Raw genomic sequence first — 24,426 nt, forward strand, 5'->3', positions numbered from 1 at the left:
AATCTATTATTCTTTTACAGTTATTACAGAAAATTGAGTTGCTTCTATCAGTTCAACCATACCTATCTACTCACAAAGCAGCGTATTAGTCTTAATCATACCTTTTCAGCTCTTTGACCGTAATTCAAAATACAGTTCTGTGTTTCACGAACAATTATGTGTTTCCACAACTCATTACAGAATTAAACAATGTAAACAGAAGTTTTCAAAAAAAATCCCACAATGTTTTAGGCAGTATTATGCAAAATAATTTATGACCTTTTTGTACATTATCCATAGAAAGTTCTATAAAATAATTTTCATATTTCGTTGCCCAAATCTGATGTTTACCTTCTTTTTCTCTTTTTCAGGAATCATCCCAGAAGATCTGCAGCCAATGTTAACTATGCAGTTAGAATCTACTTTTTTTCTCTTTTTCTTACTATCTAGTAACTATTAAATTTCAAAAATGTTACAGTTCCAATTTTTGCTACCAACAAAAATTTTATGGTTAAAAACTATACTACTGTAAGTGCCACGTTCCTCTTGTAGATAGTTCTCTGTATTTGTTGGCAAGACCAGGCTGAGTCTGAGATAAAACTGTACCCATAAACACCACAATTTAACCTTAGATGAAGTCCCCTATTCTCATAGCAGAAACACCTCATCCTCGTCACTTTTTTCATGATGCATAGGAAAGGAACTGTGATTCTTTTGAACTAAATACAGACTACCACAAGGATATTAAAAGCTGCAGCATGAGAAACTTTAAAATCAGATCTGATTCTTTTTTGATTCACAATTTACAACTAATAAAAACTAGTATCCCTAAGGCCAGATTGTACACATTGACTGCATTGCGACTACTCTAAGAATTCTTCACCTACATGAGTGGTGTTCAAATCCTGTAGTTAAAAGATGCTACTGAAAAATTTTCCAAAAGAAACATTTAATCTTGTCCACCTCTATGATGTAAATTTAAGAAAACTCTCCTAATTTATTTGGTTCTTTCATAGGCTTAACAATCTCTTTGGAGTTCAATAACAGAAGCATTTAAGCTGCACTTTCAGCATTAGTGATGCAGACATTATGAAATAACAGCTATTTCATTTAAAGCAATCTTCATCCAAGCTATAGCCAACCACCTTGTGCAACCTGTGACAGGACAATTGCAACTCAGCCATTTTATTGTAGCAACATAGGTTTGACCTACTAGTTCTGCATGTCTGCTTCTAACTGTTGGTGGCTGGCTCTGCAGGAAGATTCTGCATCCTCAGCTTTGCATCATACAATAAATGCACTAGCTCATCACATAATGCTGGATGTAAAAGCAAAAGAGTCCTTCTCAAACCTTGCAACAGATCCTTGTATTTGGACTTGGAAGAATGGATTGCCATTATTTTATCTTGCATAGGTGCAAAAGCTTACAAAGATCTGTAAAAATTATCTATCTCACAGTCAATAATTATGCATCTTCCCATATATTCTCACACTTGCCCCCTCCTTGTACTTCTACCAATTTCTAATTCCCTTCTTTAGATTTTTTCTAACTTCATTATACTCCTCATAAAGCAAGGAAAATTTGGCAAACCACTCCAAGGCCCTAACTCCAAAAAGCCATTAAGGAGGTCAGAGTGCTGCCTATAGAAGCAGTTCCGCTTAGCACCAACATAAACTGCTCCACCTGTAGCTGAGCTCAGCCTGCTGACCAGGATCTGAGATATCTGCTTGGGTGTTGTGCTGGTTTTGGCTGGGATAGAGTTAATTTTCTTCATAGTAGCTAGTACAGAGCTATGTTTTGGATTTGTGCTGAAAACAGTGTTGAAAACACAGGGATGTTTTTGTTATTGCTGAGCAGTGCTTACACAGAGTCAAGGCCTTTTCTGCTTCTCACACCACCCCACCAGCGAGTAGGCTGGGGGTGCACAAAAAAGTCAGGAGGGGACACAGCTCGGACAGCTGATTCCAACTGACCACAGGGATATTCCATACCATATGATGTCATGCTCAGCATATAAAGCTGGGGGAAGAAGAAGGAAGGGGGGACATTTGGAGTGATGGCATTTGTCTTCCCAAGTAACGGTTACGCGTGAGGGAGCCCTGCTTTCCTGGAGATGGCTGAAGTAGAGAATGAACTCCTTTTTCCCTGCCGATGGGAAGTAGAGAATGAACTCCTTGTTTTGCTTTGCTTGCGTGTGTGGCTTTTGCTTTGCCTATTAAACTGTCTTTACCTCAACTCAGTAGTTTCCTCACTTTTACTCTTCCAATTCTGTCCCCCATCCCACCGGGCAGGGGGGGAGTGAGCGAGCAGCTGTGTGGGGCTTAGTTGCCGGCTGGGGTTAAACCACGACAGGTGTGCACTGACAACCATGGATGGCATCTTCGGGGGGCAGACAAAACTCCGACGAGCTGCATGGCATGGTGAAGATGCCATAGGGCTCCCCATCTCCTCTATATCCTGTTCTGATAACAGTGACAGCACTCATATTTCTATCCATCCATCACACTCTTGCATACCTACCTAACGAATACAGAGGGCAGAGGACACATTTGCTATCCGATTTACAGTCCACCTGGCCCATAGTCTACTACTGCTGCCTAGTGAAATCTCATTGGAAAAACACTGATAGGTAATCGAGTTGAGGTACCCAATTCAGTTTCACTTGCCTGTCTGTAAAGCGTCTCTACATTAACCCATGCCACCAACTCTGTATCGTGCTGTCAGTATTTTCATTAAAGTTTCACATATTTAAGTGATCATGCTTTGCAAGATCAAAAAGCGTTCAATATGACAGTACATATTTTTTCACTATTTGCCTTTTTTGTTCACAAGCTGCTTTTTTTTTTTTTTTAATTTTCTGATACATTAATCAGACTTCTTTGCTGGCTTACTCTTAATGATCCTCAAGGCTTTTTTCCTTTTGGTATAAGCTGAATATGTGTAAAGATTTTCCTGTTTTCCAGCAGTGTGCATTTGCAGAATTTAAAAGATGTCACTTGAACCAGTGCCTCAAGATTGCAGTAGCTGCAGTTTCAATAGCCAGCACAACTTGGTGCCATCAGCAGACTGCATAAAGTCTACTTCCCAGGCTGGAGCACAAAGCAGGGTTCAGCCTGAGCAGTCCAATGTCCATCGCACAGAAAGCAATTCCTGAGGCAGAAGTGGGAGGACAGCCAGGGCACCTGGGCTCCCCCTTCTTTGGGGTCAAGACATCAAAGGAGCCCTCCATGGGTCACCAGTTTTGCAAAGCCAATATTAAATCTTCAGTGGTCTATGTAACTACTCTTGTATTCACAAGTATTTCTATTTATTCTGCGTTCCACACTTTTTAACAGGGACCTTATCCAAAAGCAAAAACTCAGTGGTATTTGGTATTGATCACACTAATCCAACAATGTATTTGCTACTTCAGATGCTAGGGAATTACATTTTCCCTCTTAACATCACATACTTAGTTTCATTTTATTTGTTACATTCATTCAACAATTATCCTGGTGTATATTCTGATCAGACCATCAACCACTCCTATTGAAATAAAAATCAGTAAGTCTGTTCTTTTAGGATCTTATTGTTTCCACAACAAATATTAATTAGTTACTGTACAAGTTTCAGAAGAGTAGCTGGTTTTAAAGAATTATATTCAAGATCTATAAGCTTTTTGGTATTGCAGGTTAGGCTGGAAGATAGTTCATTATTATGTTCACTGTTTCATACTTCATATTGTTCAGATCCTTTATTAAAAAAAAAAAGAAATAAAAGAGTAATTTCAACATCTGACTTTCTCCCATTGCTCCATTTTTTTTCTCAAAGATGACATTTGCCAAAGCCATATTGCGGATGTCCTTAAAAATGTAATTAGGGGTCAGCTTTCAGTATTGTTTTACCTATCATCACACACTAGCTACCTGGGTCGTTTTTTGATCAAGAATGCTTTCTGTCTCTGGAGGTATTTATCCCAAACTCATTACCACGAGATTCTGAGTGGAGCCTTCGTGCTTCCAAAGCAGCTGCAGAATTTTTAATCATAAAAAACAATCAAAGACATGAAGGTGAGTATCATCCATACATTTTACAAGTCTAATTTTCAACTGAATCTTGTTTTAGTTGTGAAAAAGAAATGCCATGTGTGTAAATGGTACGTATTAATCAGTACTTCAGTTTTTCACCAAAGCAATGGAAGCAACCACCATAAATAATTTTACATCTGAATCCAAATGGTGCTGTCATAAGCAAAATGACAAACATATCTTATAATTTCACCTTCTGTGTGGTTCATTCACAGGCGTATAGAATAACATTTGCAATAATCTGGAGTCTGTTTTTCTGATTTTATTTTTACCTTGTTTTCATCATAATAAAATCATAAGCCTACCCACAGCTACGCAAAAAACCAGTCCAGATGCTGCTATCATTTGCACTAGCATAAACGCAATAGCAGTGTGAAACCCACAGATGATTAGTATCAACACTACTATTCTTATTACACTTCTGCAGGGCTTTGAAGGACGTAGATTTCTGTTACTGCAAATTTTTTTCATAATGAGATGCCAAAAAGTGCTGAACAATTTGAGTGAACAAAATTATCTGATATCTGCATCATCAAGTATTTGCTTCTTATTTCTAAACAGGGCCTGGGAAGAAGGAAAGCTTTATAATAGGGTTCTGTCCCCATTCTGCACATCCTCGTGGCATACTGCTTGTCCTCCTTTTTTCCTAATGAACTTATGACCACGTTTTATTCTCTCTGGCATCAAAATCCAGCTCAGAAAGAGAAGCAAAGGCAAATACCCCAGAAGATGGCAGATTTGAGCTTAGCCAACAGCCTTTAAAAAAGTCTTCTGAGTCATTCCTCTGCTTTCAGCCTGTATACCTTCCAACTACATTGCAAACTCTGTATTTAAGGAGATATGCATTTCCCATCACCGGCAAAATGTACTGGAAGTCTTTCTCAATAAAGGTCAATGACCTGAAACCTGTCAGATGTTTTTTAAAAAAAAAAAGCATTTGGAAAAAAATCTTAAACATTACAAAAATGCATTGATCTATTTTACTCTTTGGACATAAAATACACTCTTACAAATGAAAATTTTACCAAAACACCTGTTCAAAAGGGGCATCTATTTGATACCATTTACTTTCAGTCATAATCCCAATATACCTGTTTTAACAGAGCTGCATTACTTATAATCAATGGCAAAAACTCAGTAACAAGTATGTATCTTACTGTTATATACAGTATATATGATGCTCATTCTGCCCTTCTCATTCACAGGAACATTTACACAGGAGTTGATACAAATAAAAGTGGCAGAGTCCAGGGCTTTTTTACTTCTAATTTACTGTAGATATGCGTAAATTTCCCAGACATTGTAATACATCGCCTTACTCCCTGCCTAACTTTGACAAAATGGTGCAATACAGAAAAATTAAAACCAGACATGAAGTATAGTTAATAAATATATACTGAATATGCATGGACTAACAATTGCTGCATTGTATCAATGGTAACAAAAAGTCTTACAGTGAAAATCCCACTACATAAATCCCCTTAAAGCAATGGAATGCTATTGATAGTATGTTATTAGACTTGTAAGAAATAGAGTAGAAAACTACACTCAAGTAAAGTGCTTTACGAGATTAGCCACCATCATGTTTCTTTGTTTGTGAATAACTTAATTTTAAGAAACAGAAGTCAGAACTGGAAATTCATTATTAGTACTGGTCCAATTACACATGTCCAAAGATAATCGAGATGATATGATACCTTAACTTTTAATAAAAGACTCTATTGAGATTTTGAAGCTGCGAATTCTGTCAGGGTGGAATTTGTTTCTCTGTATTTCATTACACAGCTGCTGAATTTTACCTAAAGAAGAAAAAAACCCTCCATTCCGTTACCAGGAATGAAAGACCATGGGAATGGTGCAAGTAAGTATATATACTCTACAAGCCAGCAAATAAATAACTCTTTATGACTTACCACAAGTTTTGGGATTAATTGCAGAAACTTAACCTCATATCCAAATTCAGAAACACTCACCATGATCCCCGTGAGTAAACAGACTCCTTTCCCACAGTATGTATTAGGTACCATGTCACCATATCCAATGGATAGAAAAGTTATTGAAATCAACCACATTGCTCCAAGGAAGTTGCTAGTAACATCCTGTTGATCATGGTACCTGAAAAGAAAAAGAAAACAATTTCTTTATCATGAAAACTTTTGTTAAACTTTTGTGCTGTCAGCAAGAAATCGCATTAACTGGTCATACAACCATCCTTGTATTCCACAGTTATTTCCTTTTTAAAAGCAGCTATAAGGAATTAAATAAAACTCAAATACAATTACATCAGCAGTATAGAAACAAAAGGTAAAACAATAGCACCAGTAGTAGAGATACTCAGGATGGTTTATAATTCAGTATTCTGTTATTATTATTAAAATAGCCGAAACCTCTTGTTTTTTAATAGAATCTCTTCATCAGGGGTACGAGTCCTGCTGATCCTCTGCAGCGGCATAAGACACCAGTCTACTATAGTTGGTGCACTCTGAGGCAAATATGAAAGTCAGAAAAGGATGCGTGGGCAAGCAGATAGCAGAGAACATTTCCATCTCCTTGCCCTAAATGCAAGTCTGTGATCAGAAATCGAATCATGAACTATCATGTAAATGCTGACTCAGACAACCTAAGATCTTCCCTCTCCTTCAACATGTTCAAGATAAATAGAAAAGTATGCCATTGTATTTCTCGTCATCAAAAGATCTTTGCCTTAAATATAGCAAAACTTCCCTTTTGTGTTAAGTCAGCTATTAGTGTAATTTCCTGATGTGTCATTTGTTGTCTTAGTCTTAATACTCTAGTGGAATATGTTAATTTTCTCCTTCAAAGAAAACACGTTCAGATGAATAATCTAGTCTTCACATGACATATATAGGTAATCAATTGGAAAGCCATAAGGACACATTTTAGGGCTAAAACCTGTTTCACCACTTACTCTGTGGGGGAAAAATGCCTAAGAGCCTAACGTAGGTGTAATTTTGCTCCCCAGACAGAGCAGCTCTGCAACAGAGGCTATCTGTGGCAGCCACTGCAGCCTCAAGGTTGTAATAACCCCTGCAGCTGCTGTGAAGCCTCAGGTTAGCTATCTATGCTGTTGGATCCTCAAAGATATTATTTTAGCCAGTCCCTAAATCCGTGTTTCACAGTGGGTCACAGAGGTCACAGAGGACCATTAGGGAATTAGTTCACAAATCCGTAAGCAACCTGCTTTCCACAACTGAAATAATTGCTTCAGTTTTCTTCCTTCCTGGACTGCAGTCTCCATGATGGAGCAGGAATGCAGAGTGAGCACAAAGGCACTCTCAGGAAATTCCCTATTCTCTCACTTGCAAGATATTCACTATAAATATCTGCAAAATGCCTTCTTCAAAGTCCCACCTATGCCCTGATGGTTACAACAACCTAAAACCTCTTTGACTGCCAGAGACTACAGCAGTTACTCCAAACAAGTCTGTTCCACATTTTGCCTGTACTTTTCTCTCTCCTGGTGTCAGTGTTGTCTTTCTCACATACTTTATACAAGCTTTCAAAGACTTTCTGTTCTGCACCTAGAACAATGCAGTAACAGCCCACATTTGGAGCTCCTAAGGATGACAGTGACACAAATAATGATAACCACAACAGCAACAAGAGTAGTAAAAAAATCAACAGCAAACTTGATTTAACTCATGGCCACAGAGCTCTCCACAACAAAAAGAGATCCGACATTGCTTTTTTTCCAGTCTGCACTAAATGTTATGGATTTTAGTCTCCACTTAACAAACTTAGCAAATAACAGCTATGAAATATATGGACGCAGGTAGAGAGACATATTCATGCCATCCAGGAGGCAAGAAGAAAGCCTATGTATCACGCAAGCCCCTACAGAGTATCATGTAAGTTATATGACCCATAGGATGGATGGGTCATATATGGGTAAGTTATATGACCCATAAGCTTTGGATGAGCTTCACAGAAGGGCGCTAAAGCCACAACACATATTCTAAGGCTAGCAACTCAGTTAAATACCAATAAACGCTTACATAAATGTTTATAATACATTTCTTTAATGCCCCTCTTTGGGTTTTGAACCTGACCATTTCTGTACTTCAGACAGAAAAGTTTTCCTACAAAGATGAAAATGCAATGCAATGCTTTTGATTTTTTCTACATTTTGTCCAAATAGTTACATCCTTACAAAATTTCAGCCCTACACGGTGATAATTATAGAAATCTTGATATGACTGAAAACAGAACATTCAAATACCACTCAGTAAGTTCCTGAAATAAACACCAGTTTCACATAAAGAATGCCAAAACCTCTCTCTTAAGCCTTGAACAATACAGGGAAAATATAATGGAGTCTTTCTCCATTTATCCTGCTTTACCCATGCCAGAAAACACACAAGCCAATCTACACACAGATCATTTAACAAAGGTGACATAGGGTTAAATTTTAAAAAGCACAACAGCAGTTTTTCAAGTTTCACTGGAGACATGGATCTTAACTAGTATGGTCCCCTAGATGAAATATTCATTAAAGCCATCTGCATCCATATTTAGTAGCACACTTCAAGGACCTGTTCAAATGTTTTTATCTTGTTAGTTCAGCACTCCTGGATTTCCTATGCTGAATATTTCACCTGGTTGCGATTTTAAGGTTATAGTTCAGCAATCAAATGGTGCACACTTAATTTAAAAATCATTATCAATACTTATGACTTTACTGTGACTAAGAAACAAAGGATACTTTATACCCTCTCTAAGGGCTCAACAGCTCAAGCATGGCAAAGCATGCAAATTACAACCTAATTTCACCTTTGAACAAAACCAAAAAACTCTTTCCCTCACAACTGTTCAGGGACAGTTGAAGGAGTGACTTGTCAAGGTAAAAATCTGCAAGTAAAACAGAGACAATCTAAAAGGGGTGGGGGTGGGGTGTCACTGTCCTGATAAACGCAACTTTTCTATGCCAGATTTATAGGAAGGTGGATTGGTTTTGTCTTGTTTTTTTGCAGCCTCACTCATGAATTTTGAATCTCTGTGGTTAGTAATTTCAGTACATGCCTACACCCTTCTGATCTTCATAAGATTATAGTTCTGCCAGCATACACTTCCAAGTGCTCTGCTGTGTCATTAGGCACCACCGTCGCTTGGGATTCAAGCCTGAACGAGCAAAGCCAGGGGAGTCTTTGGCTACTCTGCATCCACAATCAGGTAGCAAATTATTACATCTATATTAAAACAGGAAAAGCAATTTCTTAAAAAAGTAGGAATTGCAGCGTCTTATTTGCACAGCCATGGGAATGGCTGAAAATGAGCATTAGAGGCATTTAAATTGCTTTGTTTTGAGGAGGGGGAAAGAAATCTACTCATTGCCTTTTTGACTTCCTTTCAAAGTTATCACAGCCCTAAAGACTGAACTTGTCTGTTTATGCAGGGAACAGTAAAATGAACACAGCAGAAGTTGAACTTTCCCATGTTTTTCCACCAGTGCACCTCTGATGTGTTGTACTCAAGTCACCAGAAGACCTGAGAAAAGTCATTCCCATCATTGTATTTTTCACTTCGCTATTGAGACTATCCCCAGCAGAGCCAATTGCAATCAACATTATAGAGACAAGAAAAGCCATCCACATTAACAGCTGGAGCAGAACTGTCTCGCTCACTGTCAGTCGTCATCAGCCACTACAAACATCTCCTCATTCCAGCTGGACTATGAAAGACAGCTTGGATGTAACACACTCCAGAATTCAACTGCAGTTTTCCTAAACTATCCATTCACTCTGTATCTGAGAGCTCTAAAATCTGACAGGAAAATACTGTACCATGAACAGATCAGAAACCCAAAAGCTCAGGAAGTAAAGAAAAAGAAACAAAGATTTCCTTTCAGTGACAAGTTCCACACAAAGCAAAATCCAGTCCTTACCAACCAAATTCCAAAACATTAGCTTTTTGTCATTAACCTTTAGTTTGATAAAAGTTTTTCATTTTTTATTTTGAACTTTAAATTCAAATCACTACAAAAATATTTATTTAAATATTTAAAGCCCACAATTCTTCGTCAATAAAAACTTGCACTAGAAACATAGTGAGACACTTGAAGATAAGAGCTAGTATTTGTGTTAAAACTGCAGCTATAAACAGGTTTATTTTCTGGATCACATCCAGCCTCACACAGCAGCAGAATAAAGGGTCATTTAGAAAAGCTGTGTGTTCCCCCGAGTTAGGAAAATCCTTGGCTAAAGTCACACAGGCATAATTAGTATTTATCACTTTTTCTCTCCTTCTCTAACAAGGAATGTGCTAGCAGGTGGTGCTGCAGCTGGAACACGCTACTCACCAGGCAATCCTCATCCTTTGAAACACCACTATCCGCTTCTCACCAACCAGCATATGTAAGTCCTGAGACTACTCTAAACCAAAAATAGCTGAATGGATAGATTTGTGCAAAAATAGCATGGCTCAATTCCTTCCCAAGCCAAACTGAGTGGCAGTTCTACCATTCATCTCAGGAATACATAAATATATTCCTCAGCTGACAATACTGCAGTGGTTGTCAAAGCAATATTCCAGATTCTTTATCAAACAGCAGTCCTTTTCTTCTGGTTTCACTATCGGTATCATGATTTTCAGTACTGCTTTCCTTCAGAGCTATGTTCATATTTGATGATGTTTCATTTAACTGGTAGAACATCTGCTTTTTAGCTGCATGCAGTTATCACACATTGACATCTTGACATCTAAGACACATTCATCTTAAAAAGTGAGGAATAAGAAGAAATCAAGTATAACATTAAGCTTGACCACTGGCGCATTAATTCACAATTAGCAGCTTCATTTCAGTTTATCTTGCCTCCATGGACAGCCTCTGATAACCTTGACATCTTTGGTTTTGCTTTCTTGAACAAGTCAAGGAAAGAACTAAAAAAACAGTTGAAAAGATGACCCATTTTGTAGGGAAGAAAATGGCCTGCTTTTACCATAATCATGAAGAAATTCCTGGCCTGCACTACAATGGCAATCCAGGCTGAGTTTAGTCTTGTCAAACTTTAAAAACTTTTAGACTAGTAACAGCTGGAAACAGGCTCAGCCCATTAAATCAGAAACTTGTCAAGACTGTTGAGACACTGATTGATCTAACCAGGTATTACAGCCCTCCCACAGTATCAGGCCATTCTGTTACTAAGTGCCTTTTTAGTCTTAGTTAGATGGTAAGTGCTGGCAGCTTTTTATCTGTTAAAACAGTGATGATAATAGACAGATCTTTTTATTCCTTCTCACTTCCTCCTGTTTAAAAGAAAGTGTGCTGGTTTTAGCTGGGATAGAGTTAATTTTCTTCATAGTAGCTAGTACAGAGCTATGTTTTGGATTTGTGCTGAAAACACTGTTGAAAACACAGGGATGTTTTTGTTATTGCTGAGCAGTGCTTACACAGAGTCAAGGCCTTTTCTGCTCCTCACCCCACCCCACCAGCGAGTAGGTTGGGACTGCACAAAAAAGTCAGGAGGGGACACAGCCGGGACAGCTGACCCCAACTGACCACAGGGATATTCCATACCATATGATGTCATGCTCAGCATATAAAGCTGGGGGAAGAAGAAGGAAGGGGGGACATTTGGAGTGATGGCATTTGTCTTCCCAAGTAACGGTTACGCGTGAGGGAGCCCTGCTTTCCTGGAGATGGCTGAAGTAGAGAATGAACTCCTTTTTCCCTGCCGATGGGAAGTAGAGAATGAACTCCTTGTTTTGCTTTGCTTGCGTGTGTGGCTTTTGCTTTGCCTATTAAACTGTCTTTACCTCAACTCAGTAGTTTCCTCACTTTTACTCTTCCAATTCTCTCCCCCATCCCACCGGGCAGGGGGGGAGTGAGCGAGCAGCTGTGTGGGGCTTAGTTGCTGGCTGGGGTTAAACCACGACAGAAAGAAAGAAAAGAAAACCACAACGGCATTTGGAAGGAACAGCGGGGCTGCCTCTTAGTCTAATGAAGTCAACGGAAGAAATTTTGCCTGCCTTGACAGGTTTAGCATCAGAAAGGCTGCTTGAAAAGTGCATGTCACTCCTTGTCTTTTTTCTAACATCTGTTGACATCTCCCAAATATCTATGAACAGCAGCAAAAATGTTCTTGTCAGAAAAACCACTTCATGAAAGTGCAAAACACCATGGGAAATGTCTGGATTTCATATAGACAGATTCACATCAGCAGCAGTTCTGAACTCAACCAAAGTAACGGATGCGAGTAAGCTGTCTGGGTTGCTTCTACAGGGGTCAAAATGTTCACGATTTTTCTATTAAGAGTATTTGTGGACTATTTATGGAAAACTAATAGGTCCAACAGAGAAATGTTAAATACCATTACATAAGTAGCATATGTTACTATGTTACCTAAGATGGATGGAAAAAATCATCTAAAAGAAAACAAGAGGACAGAGAGAAATCAACACAAAAACAGAAAGGTGAGATGGCATGTTGTAAGAAATTTTATCATTATTCTTGAATACAAATTGCAGTTTAAACATAAGTGTGAAGACATGAAATTATTTAAACCCCTAGCTGCTGTCAGATATATACTTCTCAATGTCTGGGCAATGGGTAACCTGCCAGTAGAGAAATAAAGACTAATGGCCATTTTTTCAAAGTGTACTAAACTTTTATTTGACCTCCACTGGTGAAGGTCTTCCCTTATTGTCCTGGTGCTGTAAAGAGCCGATGTTCTGCTAAATCAGTATACCTGTCTGCAGCTGTGGTAGATGGAAAGATTTTCCATCTTTCCAAGAGAAGCCATTCAGCTACAAGCATAATCTGAAGATACCAAAATTGCTGAAGCTCATTGAAAGTATTACCTGCCTTTTTTTTTTTTTTAACCTGCATTCAATAATCGTGTAAGAGTGTTAAGGAGAATCTTTTGAATCAATTCTACAAGTATTGGGAAATTGGGAAACCTTTAAATTTGTGACAGACAGCAATCCACTAAGAGGAACAGCAGCAAAGATAGGAGTGCTTAGTATCAGTGTACAAAAAAGTAATGCTGTGAATGAAGTGATAACTACTGCTTCAGAAGGTCTTAGACTATATGAAAACACTAATGTGTCTTATGAAAGTTTTTAGAGAGTTTGTTCAAGGAGAATTTTTTCTTGCCTCGATTAAGAAACAGAGCCACCACTGCCCAAAACCCCACCTTTGGGGCTTATCCCCCAATACAATCACATTCTTACTCCCACCGTGTTAGCTTTTCAGCAGTTTCAAGCTATTTTGTTCCTGCAGTGGCATAACTGAAGTAAAATCTTATCTCCACTGAGGTCAGCAGCAAAGATCCCACTGACTTTAGTGGGACAGGATTTCTATTCTATTTTTTTTTGTCAGAGTTTCCACTGATCAGCCTTTAAAATGTTTCCATTTAGTGTTTCCATGCTTATCCATTTCAGAATTCTTACTTTGCCTTTGTCTTCATCTCACATTTTGGATGCGAATAAAGCTTTGCTGTTATAAGTATCATTATGTATATCAAGAAACATCCTAATAAAATTGCTAAGCTAATTAAACTAAAAAAATGTAAAAATTTATGCTTCTCCTCTTCAACATTTAGAAGCATAATAATGAAATGAAATGCTTGTTTGGGGATTTAAACTTAGCTATAACATATATTTACTTCCAACATGCTTGTTGTGACTCAGTAGAATAACAAATAACGCTAAAGGTCTTGGAACGCTGTACCCAAAGTCTTAAACCAGCCCTTAGCTCCTAGAGACCTGAATGAGCTCTGCCTGCAGCAGGGTTTTTTAAACATATATCCTGACTGCTTTGAAAAACAATCAGTTTCACTGTGTCTAAACATGGCTCATTTTAATAAAATAAGCATAAGAGAAACAGAAAAGACAGTAAGGCCAGTAGGAATACCTTTCTGTCTCTCAGAGATGAAAGCCAGGACTAACAGTAGCAGGTGTCATGAAGGTTACATGACTGACTGATCCTTCTCATTTCAGAAAACTTGTATTAATTATCCTTTGTGCAAAATTTTGCTCAATGTTAAGTATTTGGACTACTACATTTTATTATCAGTTTGCTTTCTGATAGATCTAGCTTCCTTATGCTATGGAGCAGGCTCAGGGATTCAGCTTTTCCCAGCTCTACTGAAATTTGTTTACATTTGATGTTATTCTGTCTGCAACAAAAACAGTTTTCATGTTTCACAGGGTTACCTTCTGATTTTAAAAACTCAACCCTAGCCTTTCCCAACTCCTATATACATGTCTAGACTGTGCAGAAAAACTAAGCTTGCTTCATACCGCTCAAGGGATAAGAGGCAAACTCAGGCTCTAATGGTGGTTGTTAGCTGCTGGATCAAGAGTAGCAATCGGCAGCAAAACAGTCAGGTCCGGAACAACCTTTATTCATGAACTTTGGCGCGTGTATTACAACACGCTTCATAATTCCATGATCATATACTACTTTTTAGTCTTCACAAAAATACACTAGTACCTTTTTCAATGCAAAGTATAGCTCTGCTCCAGGGATGGACAACCATAGGACAAAATACTTTATTGTCATACAATTTTCTGCCTCATTTTTTTTGAAATGAAAAATCACGTTTTACTTTTTCATAGCTCTCTGACAGACTCCCTGCATGAAGTTAACTATCTTTGTTACAGCTTGTCATTATTTTGGTGGTCTTCACCTTCTGAGCTTTCAGCTCCATACTTAACAGCTTGATTAGCCGGGATGCTCAAAGCTCTGACGAAAAACCAATGCACTCGAAGTCCTCTATAATGACACATAAGTTTAAAAATAAATCTCTTAAATTAGACATCCAAAAGTTGCATAACACCAAAAGTCTTCACTTTGCCAAAAATAGCGGCATGTCCTGAAGCAGCAAAATAGCCCTTTAAATGCCACAGTATCCATAGGTGAAGCAACATGGATGGAAAAATTCTTAGGGAACAAGTAACCAATCGGCTTCCCACAAGGCACAGGAAAACGAGCTGTTGATAGCCTTGTTTTTACTTTAGCAGCTTAATGACGAGACCATTCACCATGGGGAGCAAACTTGCTTTAAGTCTCTTCTCAAGCACAAAGCTGATTCACATCAACATCTTCATCTCACTGCCCTACCTGTTAGGATACAGATTGTGAAAGTATCTCAGAACACCTTTTTGAAGCTATTTCAACTTCAAATTTAATTCAAAATGGAGAGAACATGACTCTTCAATCTAGTGGAGAGATATATTGCCTAAAAGGTTTAGGACAGGAGCTGGAGAAGGGAACATGTCCATTCCAATCCCTGACAAACCACTATTTTGAGTGAACAATAGCTCTGCTTTCAAAACAAAATTCAACAAGTAATCCAGAAAGTACTGAGACCGCAAACACATTGACTAATAGAAATAACCCAAAATATCTAAGAGCTGCTCTTTCTGTAGGTCTGTATATCATTATCAAATGAGGTTCAGTAAAAGAAGCTACTATAAATACACAGTTAAAAGAATATTATAAATGCATTAATATAAAAGAAGTAAACTGAAGTGACATAAGCAAGCTTGAGGGAAAACTTTTATTTTTCAGCACCGCACTTTGTAATCTTATTTTGAAAGATATATATATATGCATGTATATTTTCTTTCTGCAGCCATATTTTTTTTTACACAGTATAATCTTTGAAATTTGTCGATACAGTAAGAATGAATCTTATTTTTAAGGTTTGTTTTAATTTTTCAAAGTCTGTAACAGCATTGGTTAAAGCTGTGTTATGATAGAAATATGAATAATTCAAAATCAAAGAGTTTCTTAATGAGCTCTACTGTGAATCATTCATTATATTCACTAGCAACTAATTCCCTTCTAAAATTTTCCCCTATCTTGCATTTTGCATTTTCTCTGGAGATACCCTGTTACTATTTTATACACAAGCCCCCCTCAGAAAGAAGAAAATATTTTGTTCTTTTATTTAAGTTGAGATCATCAGAATCAACTGATGTCTAAAGAATCTGAAGCAATTTGCTGAAGAAAAACTGCAGAAATAGAAGTTTTAGAAATTAAAAATAGAATTAATCATCATGCACTTAAAATCAGGGCCACCCTTTTTTTGTGACATAAAATGACAGAACTAGGTAAAAGTTAGCCTTTCTTTTCTCCTGTATGTGGGAAAAGGGGGGAGAAAAGAGGAGGAGGGGAAATTATACAGCAGAGATGATGCTGAATTCTCAGAGAAGACTTTCTGACAAACTGAGCACTCTGAAGGTATTTTTCTCTCATGGAACTTATTTCATTTATCATCATGCAAATTACTGTTTTTTAATATCTTGGTTTTCTACAGCAGAAGCTGATGTATTGCCTTCCATAAAAAGGAATGAAGTACAAGCTCGCAGCCATAAAGCCTGCCTTTTTTTGGTCCAAACTTCATGAGAATATCAACAATTTTACCAACATACACATGTTCTCTAATGTAATGAACACTGGAAACAGATGACCAAAAAAAAAAAAGCCCTCCCCGCTCCCCCCGCCCAGGCCAATTTCATTTTCCTTAGAAATAAAAACCAAAATAACCTACAGATTCATCAAAATATATGTTCTGGATAAACTGGAGAATAAAATTGTCATATATAGCACAGCACCTTACAAGTAACCATTTTACAAAACCCAGGCAGAATTTTTTTTAAACTAACTTTGGATCAGAGCGGAAGCCTGTGGTCAGTGGAAGAAATTTCACTGACTGCCTCGGATCTGGGACTAGGCTCACACCCTGTATCATGAACACTGCTGGAGCCATATGCTTAACTTAAATCAAGCTAAAGTGTACTTATTCCTTGAATACATTTTAATTTCCTTTATGAAAAGGAAAGGTTGTATTGAGTTTAGCGTCTATAAGTCACACTGCTTGAAACTAGACAGATTTTACTGAATATTTATAAAGACAATTCCAAACCCAAAGTCTGTGTACTTTTGAGAGTCATCTGAAAGTTGTGCCAGATTCCACTAACAGTTCATTAGTGATGTACTGGGGACAGTTAGTACATTTAATGTTATGAAACATAAAGAAGTATAAAACCATAACTATATAGTGCTATATAGCAAATGAAACAAGAAAAGCACTTGTAACATAAATATTTTCCACTTACATTTTTAGGTATGAAACTTCAGCATGAGGTTGTCAATATTTAGAAAAAAAAAAAAAAAGTGTTCTCCCTCATTTAATTCTGTTCTTTTCATCAAACCAATCTCAAGGCTAGGAAAATACTTCCGGGTGAATTTTTGTGATTAATCTAGAGACATTCATTTACTAGGGATCGAGAAAGGTTATCTACACAGAAGACAAACTTTTGTGTCTCTCTGGTGCCATATGCCTTACAGTGGAGTGAGTGTGTACATGAATCAACTATGGGATGGACTTCTGCCACAAGTCTCTCAAGGCAAATGCAAGTTGAGAGAATACCACAGTTTCAGTCAGGCTATCAGAAATGTAATACAGCTGTATGTAGTGCTTAACTCTGGTGATGTTAATAATATCATCCTCATGTGCTTATACAGACCTCTGGCAGTGCCAGATTTGAAGACAGAAGTATTGCCCAGCTAAATGCACCCAAAAAGAAAACGCTTAAGAGACCTTCACCATAGTATGTTAAAAATTCCAGATGCAGTTACAGTTTTCTTTGCTCTGTTTTAGGCCTTGGCATGTTGCTGTCAAATTCTGTAATACTGGGAGTGTGAGATCATATGAAGTCTGACTCTTCTATTTTCTTCCCTACTTTGTCATTAAAAAGGAGATTAAAATCAGGCTTTTTGGTTTTGCTAATTTTGCATTTTCAAGTTTGTTTGTTGTTTGCTTTCAAAACAGAGTAACTTTTGTAGGGATCATCCTCATTTTAATGACAAATATTTACCAAAAAAGAAAAGAAGAAAAAAGAAAAAAAGGTCTTGCAGTATTTTCTCTAAAGACCATGCACATGAGAGAGTTCTTTGTACTGCCAAATTCTTTTTACCAAGACCATTTTGTTGCCTGATATCTTGGCCTTCATTCAAGACTTTCTGACTTTTCATTTCTATTGATTTCAGTGAAGCACTGAAGAAAGGAGTGAAATTCTGTGCTCTGAAGGAACTTGAGCAGGTGACATTTTCAGCAAGAAAGAGCAGTCACATATTATCACTCTGTGTTGTACTGGAGGGGAGAAGTCTGGATAGAGTGGCAACTGAACTTACCTTTTGCACTATCTACACCTATAGCATGTGTCTTGCAGTCTACATGTTGAACATGTAGGAAAAATCCTTTAATAAAACAGAAATTATCTAATGCCTATTGATTGCTCTATTGGTAATTTCTATGCAAATCATCCAGTAGATGTGTGAGGTATCTATGTTACTTCTGTACTTAACCTCAACTCTTTGGTCATGATTTAGGCAGGCAAGCACACAATCAGGGGTCATGCTTAACTAAGGATGTACAGGATGGGAACATGTGAATTTGGGCATGCTGTCTGTAACTATACTGGCTTGATATGAAAACTAGATTTAATTTCAACTGTAACTAGTTATTCCGTTTTCAGACTGTGGAATGGTTCATAAAGGCTGTCCACATAATCAGTACTAAATTGCAACAAAGAGTATGAGCAGGAAGGTGAAACGTTAAACAAACTTGAAATCTAATTTATAGTGCTCCCTTGGCCATAGAAATGAGTTGTGACGAGTTCACTGATGGGACAAACACAGGGAAGTGTATATGCACGAGTAGGTCCAGTTCTAGCAAGAAGAATGCTGCCCTTAGGGAGCTATTAATCGTCCTCCTTTCACTTGCTTGGCAGAACTGGCCTTCTACAAGACTTTACATATACAACAGAAACTGAATCCAGTTGAAAAAAATGAAAAAATCACAGGCATTTGTAGAGCTCCAAATGTGACTGCAGAGCTACAACTTTTCTGTTTCAGCTGTCCTGCTTCAAATTATAATCTCAGATACTTTTTATGAAAGTATCACAAAGGATAACAAAAAGAGACCTTTTTTTTTTTTTGGTTTTGCCCCTCATTTTACATGAATAATGACCACCAGCTAGCAGGTCAAATACACCTATTCCATTAGCAAAAGTCCATGACATTAAAGAATAAACAAGTCAGAGATACTCAGCAGAAGATGTTTGGCTTGGGAGAGGAAGAAGAGAACTAGACACTGAACTGAAGACGTGTGTCTCAGTCTAGTGGAGTTGGGGCCACTTTCTATCTAAGCTGTATTTCTGCAGCTACAAAACATTAATTATAAAAATTTATAAACAAGGCATATTTAACATAGACTGAAAAAATTTCCTATAAGAGTTCAGCTACATTTGAGTGTTACCTTTTACAGAACTCAAGAAAAGATGTGACTGAAAGTAAAATTATCTTTCTTCTTTAAAAGAAAAAAAACTTGGGTTTCTCTAGATTGCAACTTTTGAGTTCAAGAAATTTAGTCATGAGTCCTCCAAAGGGGAAAACGACAAAGACTTCCAACTATATGGATTAAAAATCCTGGAAAATACATAAGATCTACAGTCTTGCTTTTCAATGCCACCCAGCTTCAGTCTATTTCTCCTTTAGGTTCAGGAGTTGTGACTAAAGAGAAGTAGGTCCGGAGCTGCAGTACAGCCACACAGCCTTTTGCAGGGGATGGCCTATGTTTTCTGAATATCTTTCCCCAAAGCATGAGAAAGCAAAATGTAAGCATACAGAATTAACAGCATTTCCTCTATTTCCACACTCGTCCCCTTGCTCCTCAGAATGGGTATAGCCAGATTGCATCTCTACCAGTATAATAATTTTAAACGATATAAAAGCATTAGCACTGCAATGATAGTTTAATAGGACTTTTTGCTGGGTAATTTCAAACCATTTTATTACTCAGTATAAGGACACCACACCAAACAATAACAGTAAACATAGTTCTCTGCATGGAATAGACACAAAGAGCTTAAGTGACTTTGTTCAAGGTCACAACAGAACTGTAGGATGGATTCTCTATTTCATACTTTAACAAACAGGACATCTTCTATATCATTAAATAATGGCATTTTCCACTAAAAATCTCCACTTTTTAATACTTTTGTGAATTTATAAATTATTTGTACACATTTAGCTTACTTTTGTTGGTATAGTAAAACTTCACGTCAATGTTCTATACTACGAACAACACTACTGCCCGTTACCTGAATAAGAGCAAAGCATTACGGTTGATCCTATTAAAAGCATGCTAACATTACTTTAGTCTAAATTTCTATTTTCCTTTGAAAGAAAGTGAAAATGAACTGATAGAATGTGTAGTTCCTGGTGCAGATTGTTGCGTCTCCAGCAGACGCTAGAACATCAGGCCACGGCATCTGCTTCTTGGCCGATTATCTGTGCCAGATCTCATTTTCCAAAAATCAAGAGAAACCAAACTCCTTGCCATCAGAAATACAATCACTGAAGGACAACAGTGTCCTGCTGTGGTACACTGATTGTGTCAGCAGGTCTTCTGCCTCCCAGCACACAAAGAACAAGGAAGGCAACCGATGTGATGTGCTTGAAAGGAAATTCAACTGTTTGAGCAAATACCACTCTAAAAGCAGTATTATCAAGAATTATCACACACAACTTTTGTTAAATGCTGGTAGGCTTGGAAAAGGAAGAAAATTAATGCTGCAAGTATTACTGAGAGCTGACAAGCATCTTTGGTGTTAAATTAACTAAATGTAACATATAATTTGCTTTTGAATACCTTGGAAAATCTCCTGTGAAAGACTGCAATTTAACACCGAAGTTTAAACAGTCGAGGTTACAATTTTAGCAGCTCATTAGTCTGAAGGTGTATGATGATTTTCTGAAAAGATGAATGATTAAAAACAAAGTCAAAAGGAAAAGACATTTGGGTATGAATACTTGATCTGAAATCTCACTGTCCAATTTCAGGCAATGTTGCATCTCTATGATTTCAGATTGTGGGAAGCTTTGCAGGTTACATCTACTGCATTCTTTAAAGTATAAAATAACATAAGAGATCACCTTTAACTCAAGGAATTAGAACATTAAGTATTTTCTTTCTGAAACTCAGTGAAGAGATAAATAATTTTTATTAGAAGACTATTACTTAATGTAAATCATTTGCAAGGTTGTTTCCCGCATATGTTATTGCATACCCAGAAATACGCAGCCCAGCCCCTGGACTGACACTAAGGTCAGAAAGGAAAACATTCTGGACAATTCTCAGGTCAAGCCAATTAAACTAAGTGTCTACACAACTGATAAATTTAGTTTATTCAGTAACAACAAAGAATGCAGTGGCCAAAGGAGACGGGACAAAGATTAACGTCATCCTTCTGTAACTACCAAAAGCAAGCCTGAAGCAGTGAATTGATGGTGCACTTGCCGAGCAGCACCTGCACCAGAGTAAACTACACATTCTCCAACCACCACCCCACTGCAAATCCAGCAGCTGGTGTGCAATGTTTTATAAACCCATGTTTAAGTTTCCCCCTCAGATGTACTATAGCCAAATTCAAAACAAAGCCATTTACCCTTCTGACATGACTGATTATTAACCAAAATACCTTCCATGCTCTTCCATACTCTTCTCCAGAGCTGGACTGAGGGAGCAGCTTCTCCCTTTAGATCTCATGTCCTGTATCCATCCTATACCTACTGGAGAGGTGGCAGCAGTAGAAAACAAGCCAAAACAGGAAAATGCGCTCAGCCAAAATCCTCCTCTCCCCTCAATCAGCATCAAGCTGCAACGGGACTAAAATACTTTTTCTTCCTTTTCCATCAAATTCTTCTGTTTAACACTTTGTCCTGGTTTCAGCTGGGATAGAGTTAATTTTCTTCTTAGTAGCTGGTACAGTGTGTTTTGGATTTAGTGTGAGAATAATGTTGATAACACTGATGTTTTAGTTGTTGCTAAATAGCGCTTATCCTAAGTTAAGGATTTTTCAGTTTCCCATGCTCTGCCAGCAAGCAGGTGTGCAAAAAGCTGGGAGGGAGCAGAGCCAGTACAGCTGACCTGAACTAGCCAAAGCAATATTCCATACCATAGAACGTCGTGCCCAGTATATAAACAGGGGGAAGTTGGCCGGGAGGGGCAGATCGCTGCTGGGGCATCGGTCAGTGGGTGGTGAGCAACTGTATTGTGCATCCCTTGTCTTGTCTTGGGTCTAATTTCTCTCTTTTTTAATATGCCTTTTCATTACTATTATTATTATTATTATATTTGTGTTGTTATTATTGTTGTTGTTATTATTATTTTTAATTTTAGTTATTAAAATGTTCTTAACCCACGAGTTTTACTTTATTCCCCGATCCTCCTCCCCATCCCACTGGGAGGGGGAGGAGTGAGCAAGCGGCTGCACGGTGTTTAGCTGCTAGCTGGGGTTAAACCACGACACACTTACACAGTCAGCTACGCCAACAATGTCTCTTGACTCCTTGTTGGTTTTGTTTCATTTCAAAAACATCCAGACAGCACGAGACAGCTAATATGCAGCAAACTAAGGGCAGAAAAGCATTACTGGCTCATAGTCCTTTTTGCAAGCAAAGACAAGGTACTTCTGCTAGTTTTTTTTATATTATTATCTCTCGTGTTTGTGAAAAAGATTGTAGACTTTAAAGGTAATAATTAGGCACTGGTTTAAGTCTTATTAAAAAAAATGACACTTCATATTGCAGAACACTTAACTCCTAGATAATTTAGCACCAGTTATTCAATCAGTACCAATTCCCAAACATAGATTTTCATGGCTCAAGCTGACTTAGCTTAGGAAACCATGAGATCACCAAGTCACAGCTTGAACCCGCATAGGTTTTGACAGCTGAGCCCCACACTTTTCAAGATTTTTAGTCGCATCTCTACTTAACTGTTTGCTCTATTGTGCAATGACCACAAGCATATTACTTTGAAACTCTGTCGTTTATATCTTTGTTGGTCTGCTACTGATCCTAAGAAAGAAACACCCAACCAAAGATACAAGGATGAAATAAAATGGAAGTTCAGCTACTCTGCTCAAGCAGCAAGATGCAAATGTTTAATTTTTTACAAACGAAAAACGTGTTCCAAAATGGATATGCATAAGCTAGCAGTGCCTTGGGTCATAATCACTAAATTTTACTCTAACTAGAAGGAACTACACCCCCTCTGCTTGAGAGGGACTGCTGGCAGCTCAAGGATTCAAGAGGTAAAACCCCAATGTGGAAAGGTATAAAGTCCTAAAGGGAAAAAACAGAAGGCCAGTCAGGCTGGTTGGCCTGGCTGGGGCCAGGGAGGATCATCCATCCATCAATGCCAGCAGCGCAGCAAGAGATGGCAATGCAGCAGCACAAAGGACTGTCCCTGGGAGCTGCGGAGGCCAGACCTTCACTGCCTAGCTCGCGCCTGCCTGGCCAGCAAAGGCTCTTTTGGTGTCTTACGGGAGTCGTGAATGTCCTAACGTTTAGTCTAGTAGTTCACTGAACTCCAGCTAGCTTTCGGGTGCATTAGTAAGCAATAATTGCTTTGCACCTTCAAGCCGTGCATACCCTGCTTGTAGAGTCTCTTTCCACTTGCTGAAGATGCCCAAATAGTCTGCCCCAAAAGAGGGGTCACGGCATTATAGGTAAGGAAATTAAAGCATAGCTGTAGTAAGTGAAAACCCCTGGATTGCAGAGATGGCTCTGGAAAAGCTAGTTTTTAGTATCCTAATCTTCTTATACAAAATCCTCATCTTTGAAAGAATATGTTCATTTGTTCAGCCCACAGAACTCTCAATTCCTAGGTTTTTAAAACCTTTCTGCTTTGTACTTCAAAGTCAACTACAACTCAAAATATTTTTAACACAGCCTGTCCAATGAGACAAAACAAATGCTATGTAACTACATTTGTATCTTCTCAAGTTTACGATTTTTAAGAATACTCTTTAACATGATCACAGCCTGCTTTATTATGTCATCATAACAAAATAAGCACTGGTGAACAATACATCATTGCACTCCTAAGACTAGGACACAATCTTGTAGTCCTGGCATACCCACAATATGAATCCTAATCAGTTTATATTAAGGGAATCATTTGTTTACACTTCTAGGTATCATGATTATCACAGAAGACCACATTAACGTTAATGTTAATAAAAATCTTATTTGTTATATCTTTATAATTTGTAAGTTATATCTTTAATTATTCTGTCATTTCCTCTTTATGTATTACAATATGTTTTATTGTTTCAAAGACAGCATACACTACTTTTTCACCGCTATTTTCACCTTGTAAGTAGTCTTTTGCAAGTCAAAGTTATTTGTAAATATTTAGTGAGTTAATGGAAAAAATAAATCTTTTAAAAACAACAAAAAAAGCCCAAACCAGCTGTTTTATTCATAGTTATTCCCAGACATCTTTATCCCTTTCTGTTTCTCACACAAATGCACACTGGGATAGATATTCTGAGGTG

General features: G+C 37.8%; 1 protein-coding gene across 1 annotated transcript in view; it reads right to left on the reverse strand.

Moving 5' to 3' along the window:
* The window catches only part of KCNN2 (potassium calcium-activated channel subfamily N member 2), a 75,488-nt gene that overhangs the window by 19,324 nt on the left and 31,738 nt on the right, over positions 1 to 24,426 (reverse strand). Inside the window, exon 5 of the mRNA XM_050913320.1 lies at positions 6,021 to 6,162. Within this exon, the coding sequence (XP_050769277.1) occupies positions 6,021 to 6,162 (142 nt within the window). The remainder of the gene's footprint in view (positions 1 to 6,020; positions 6,163 to 24,426) is intronic.

This window comes from Gymnogyps californianus, chromosome Z (genome assembly GCF_018139145.2).
Source record: "Gymnogyps californianus isolate 813 chromosome Z, ASM1813914v2, whole genome shotgun sequence".
In the NCBI taxonomy this organism is placed as follows: Eukaryota; Metazoa; Chordata; class Aves; order Accipitriformes; family Cathartidae; genus Gymnogyps; species Gymnogyps californianus.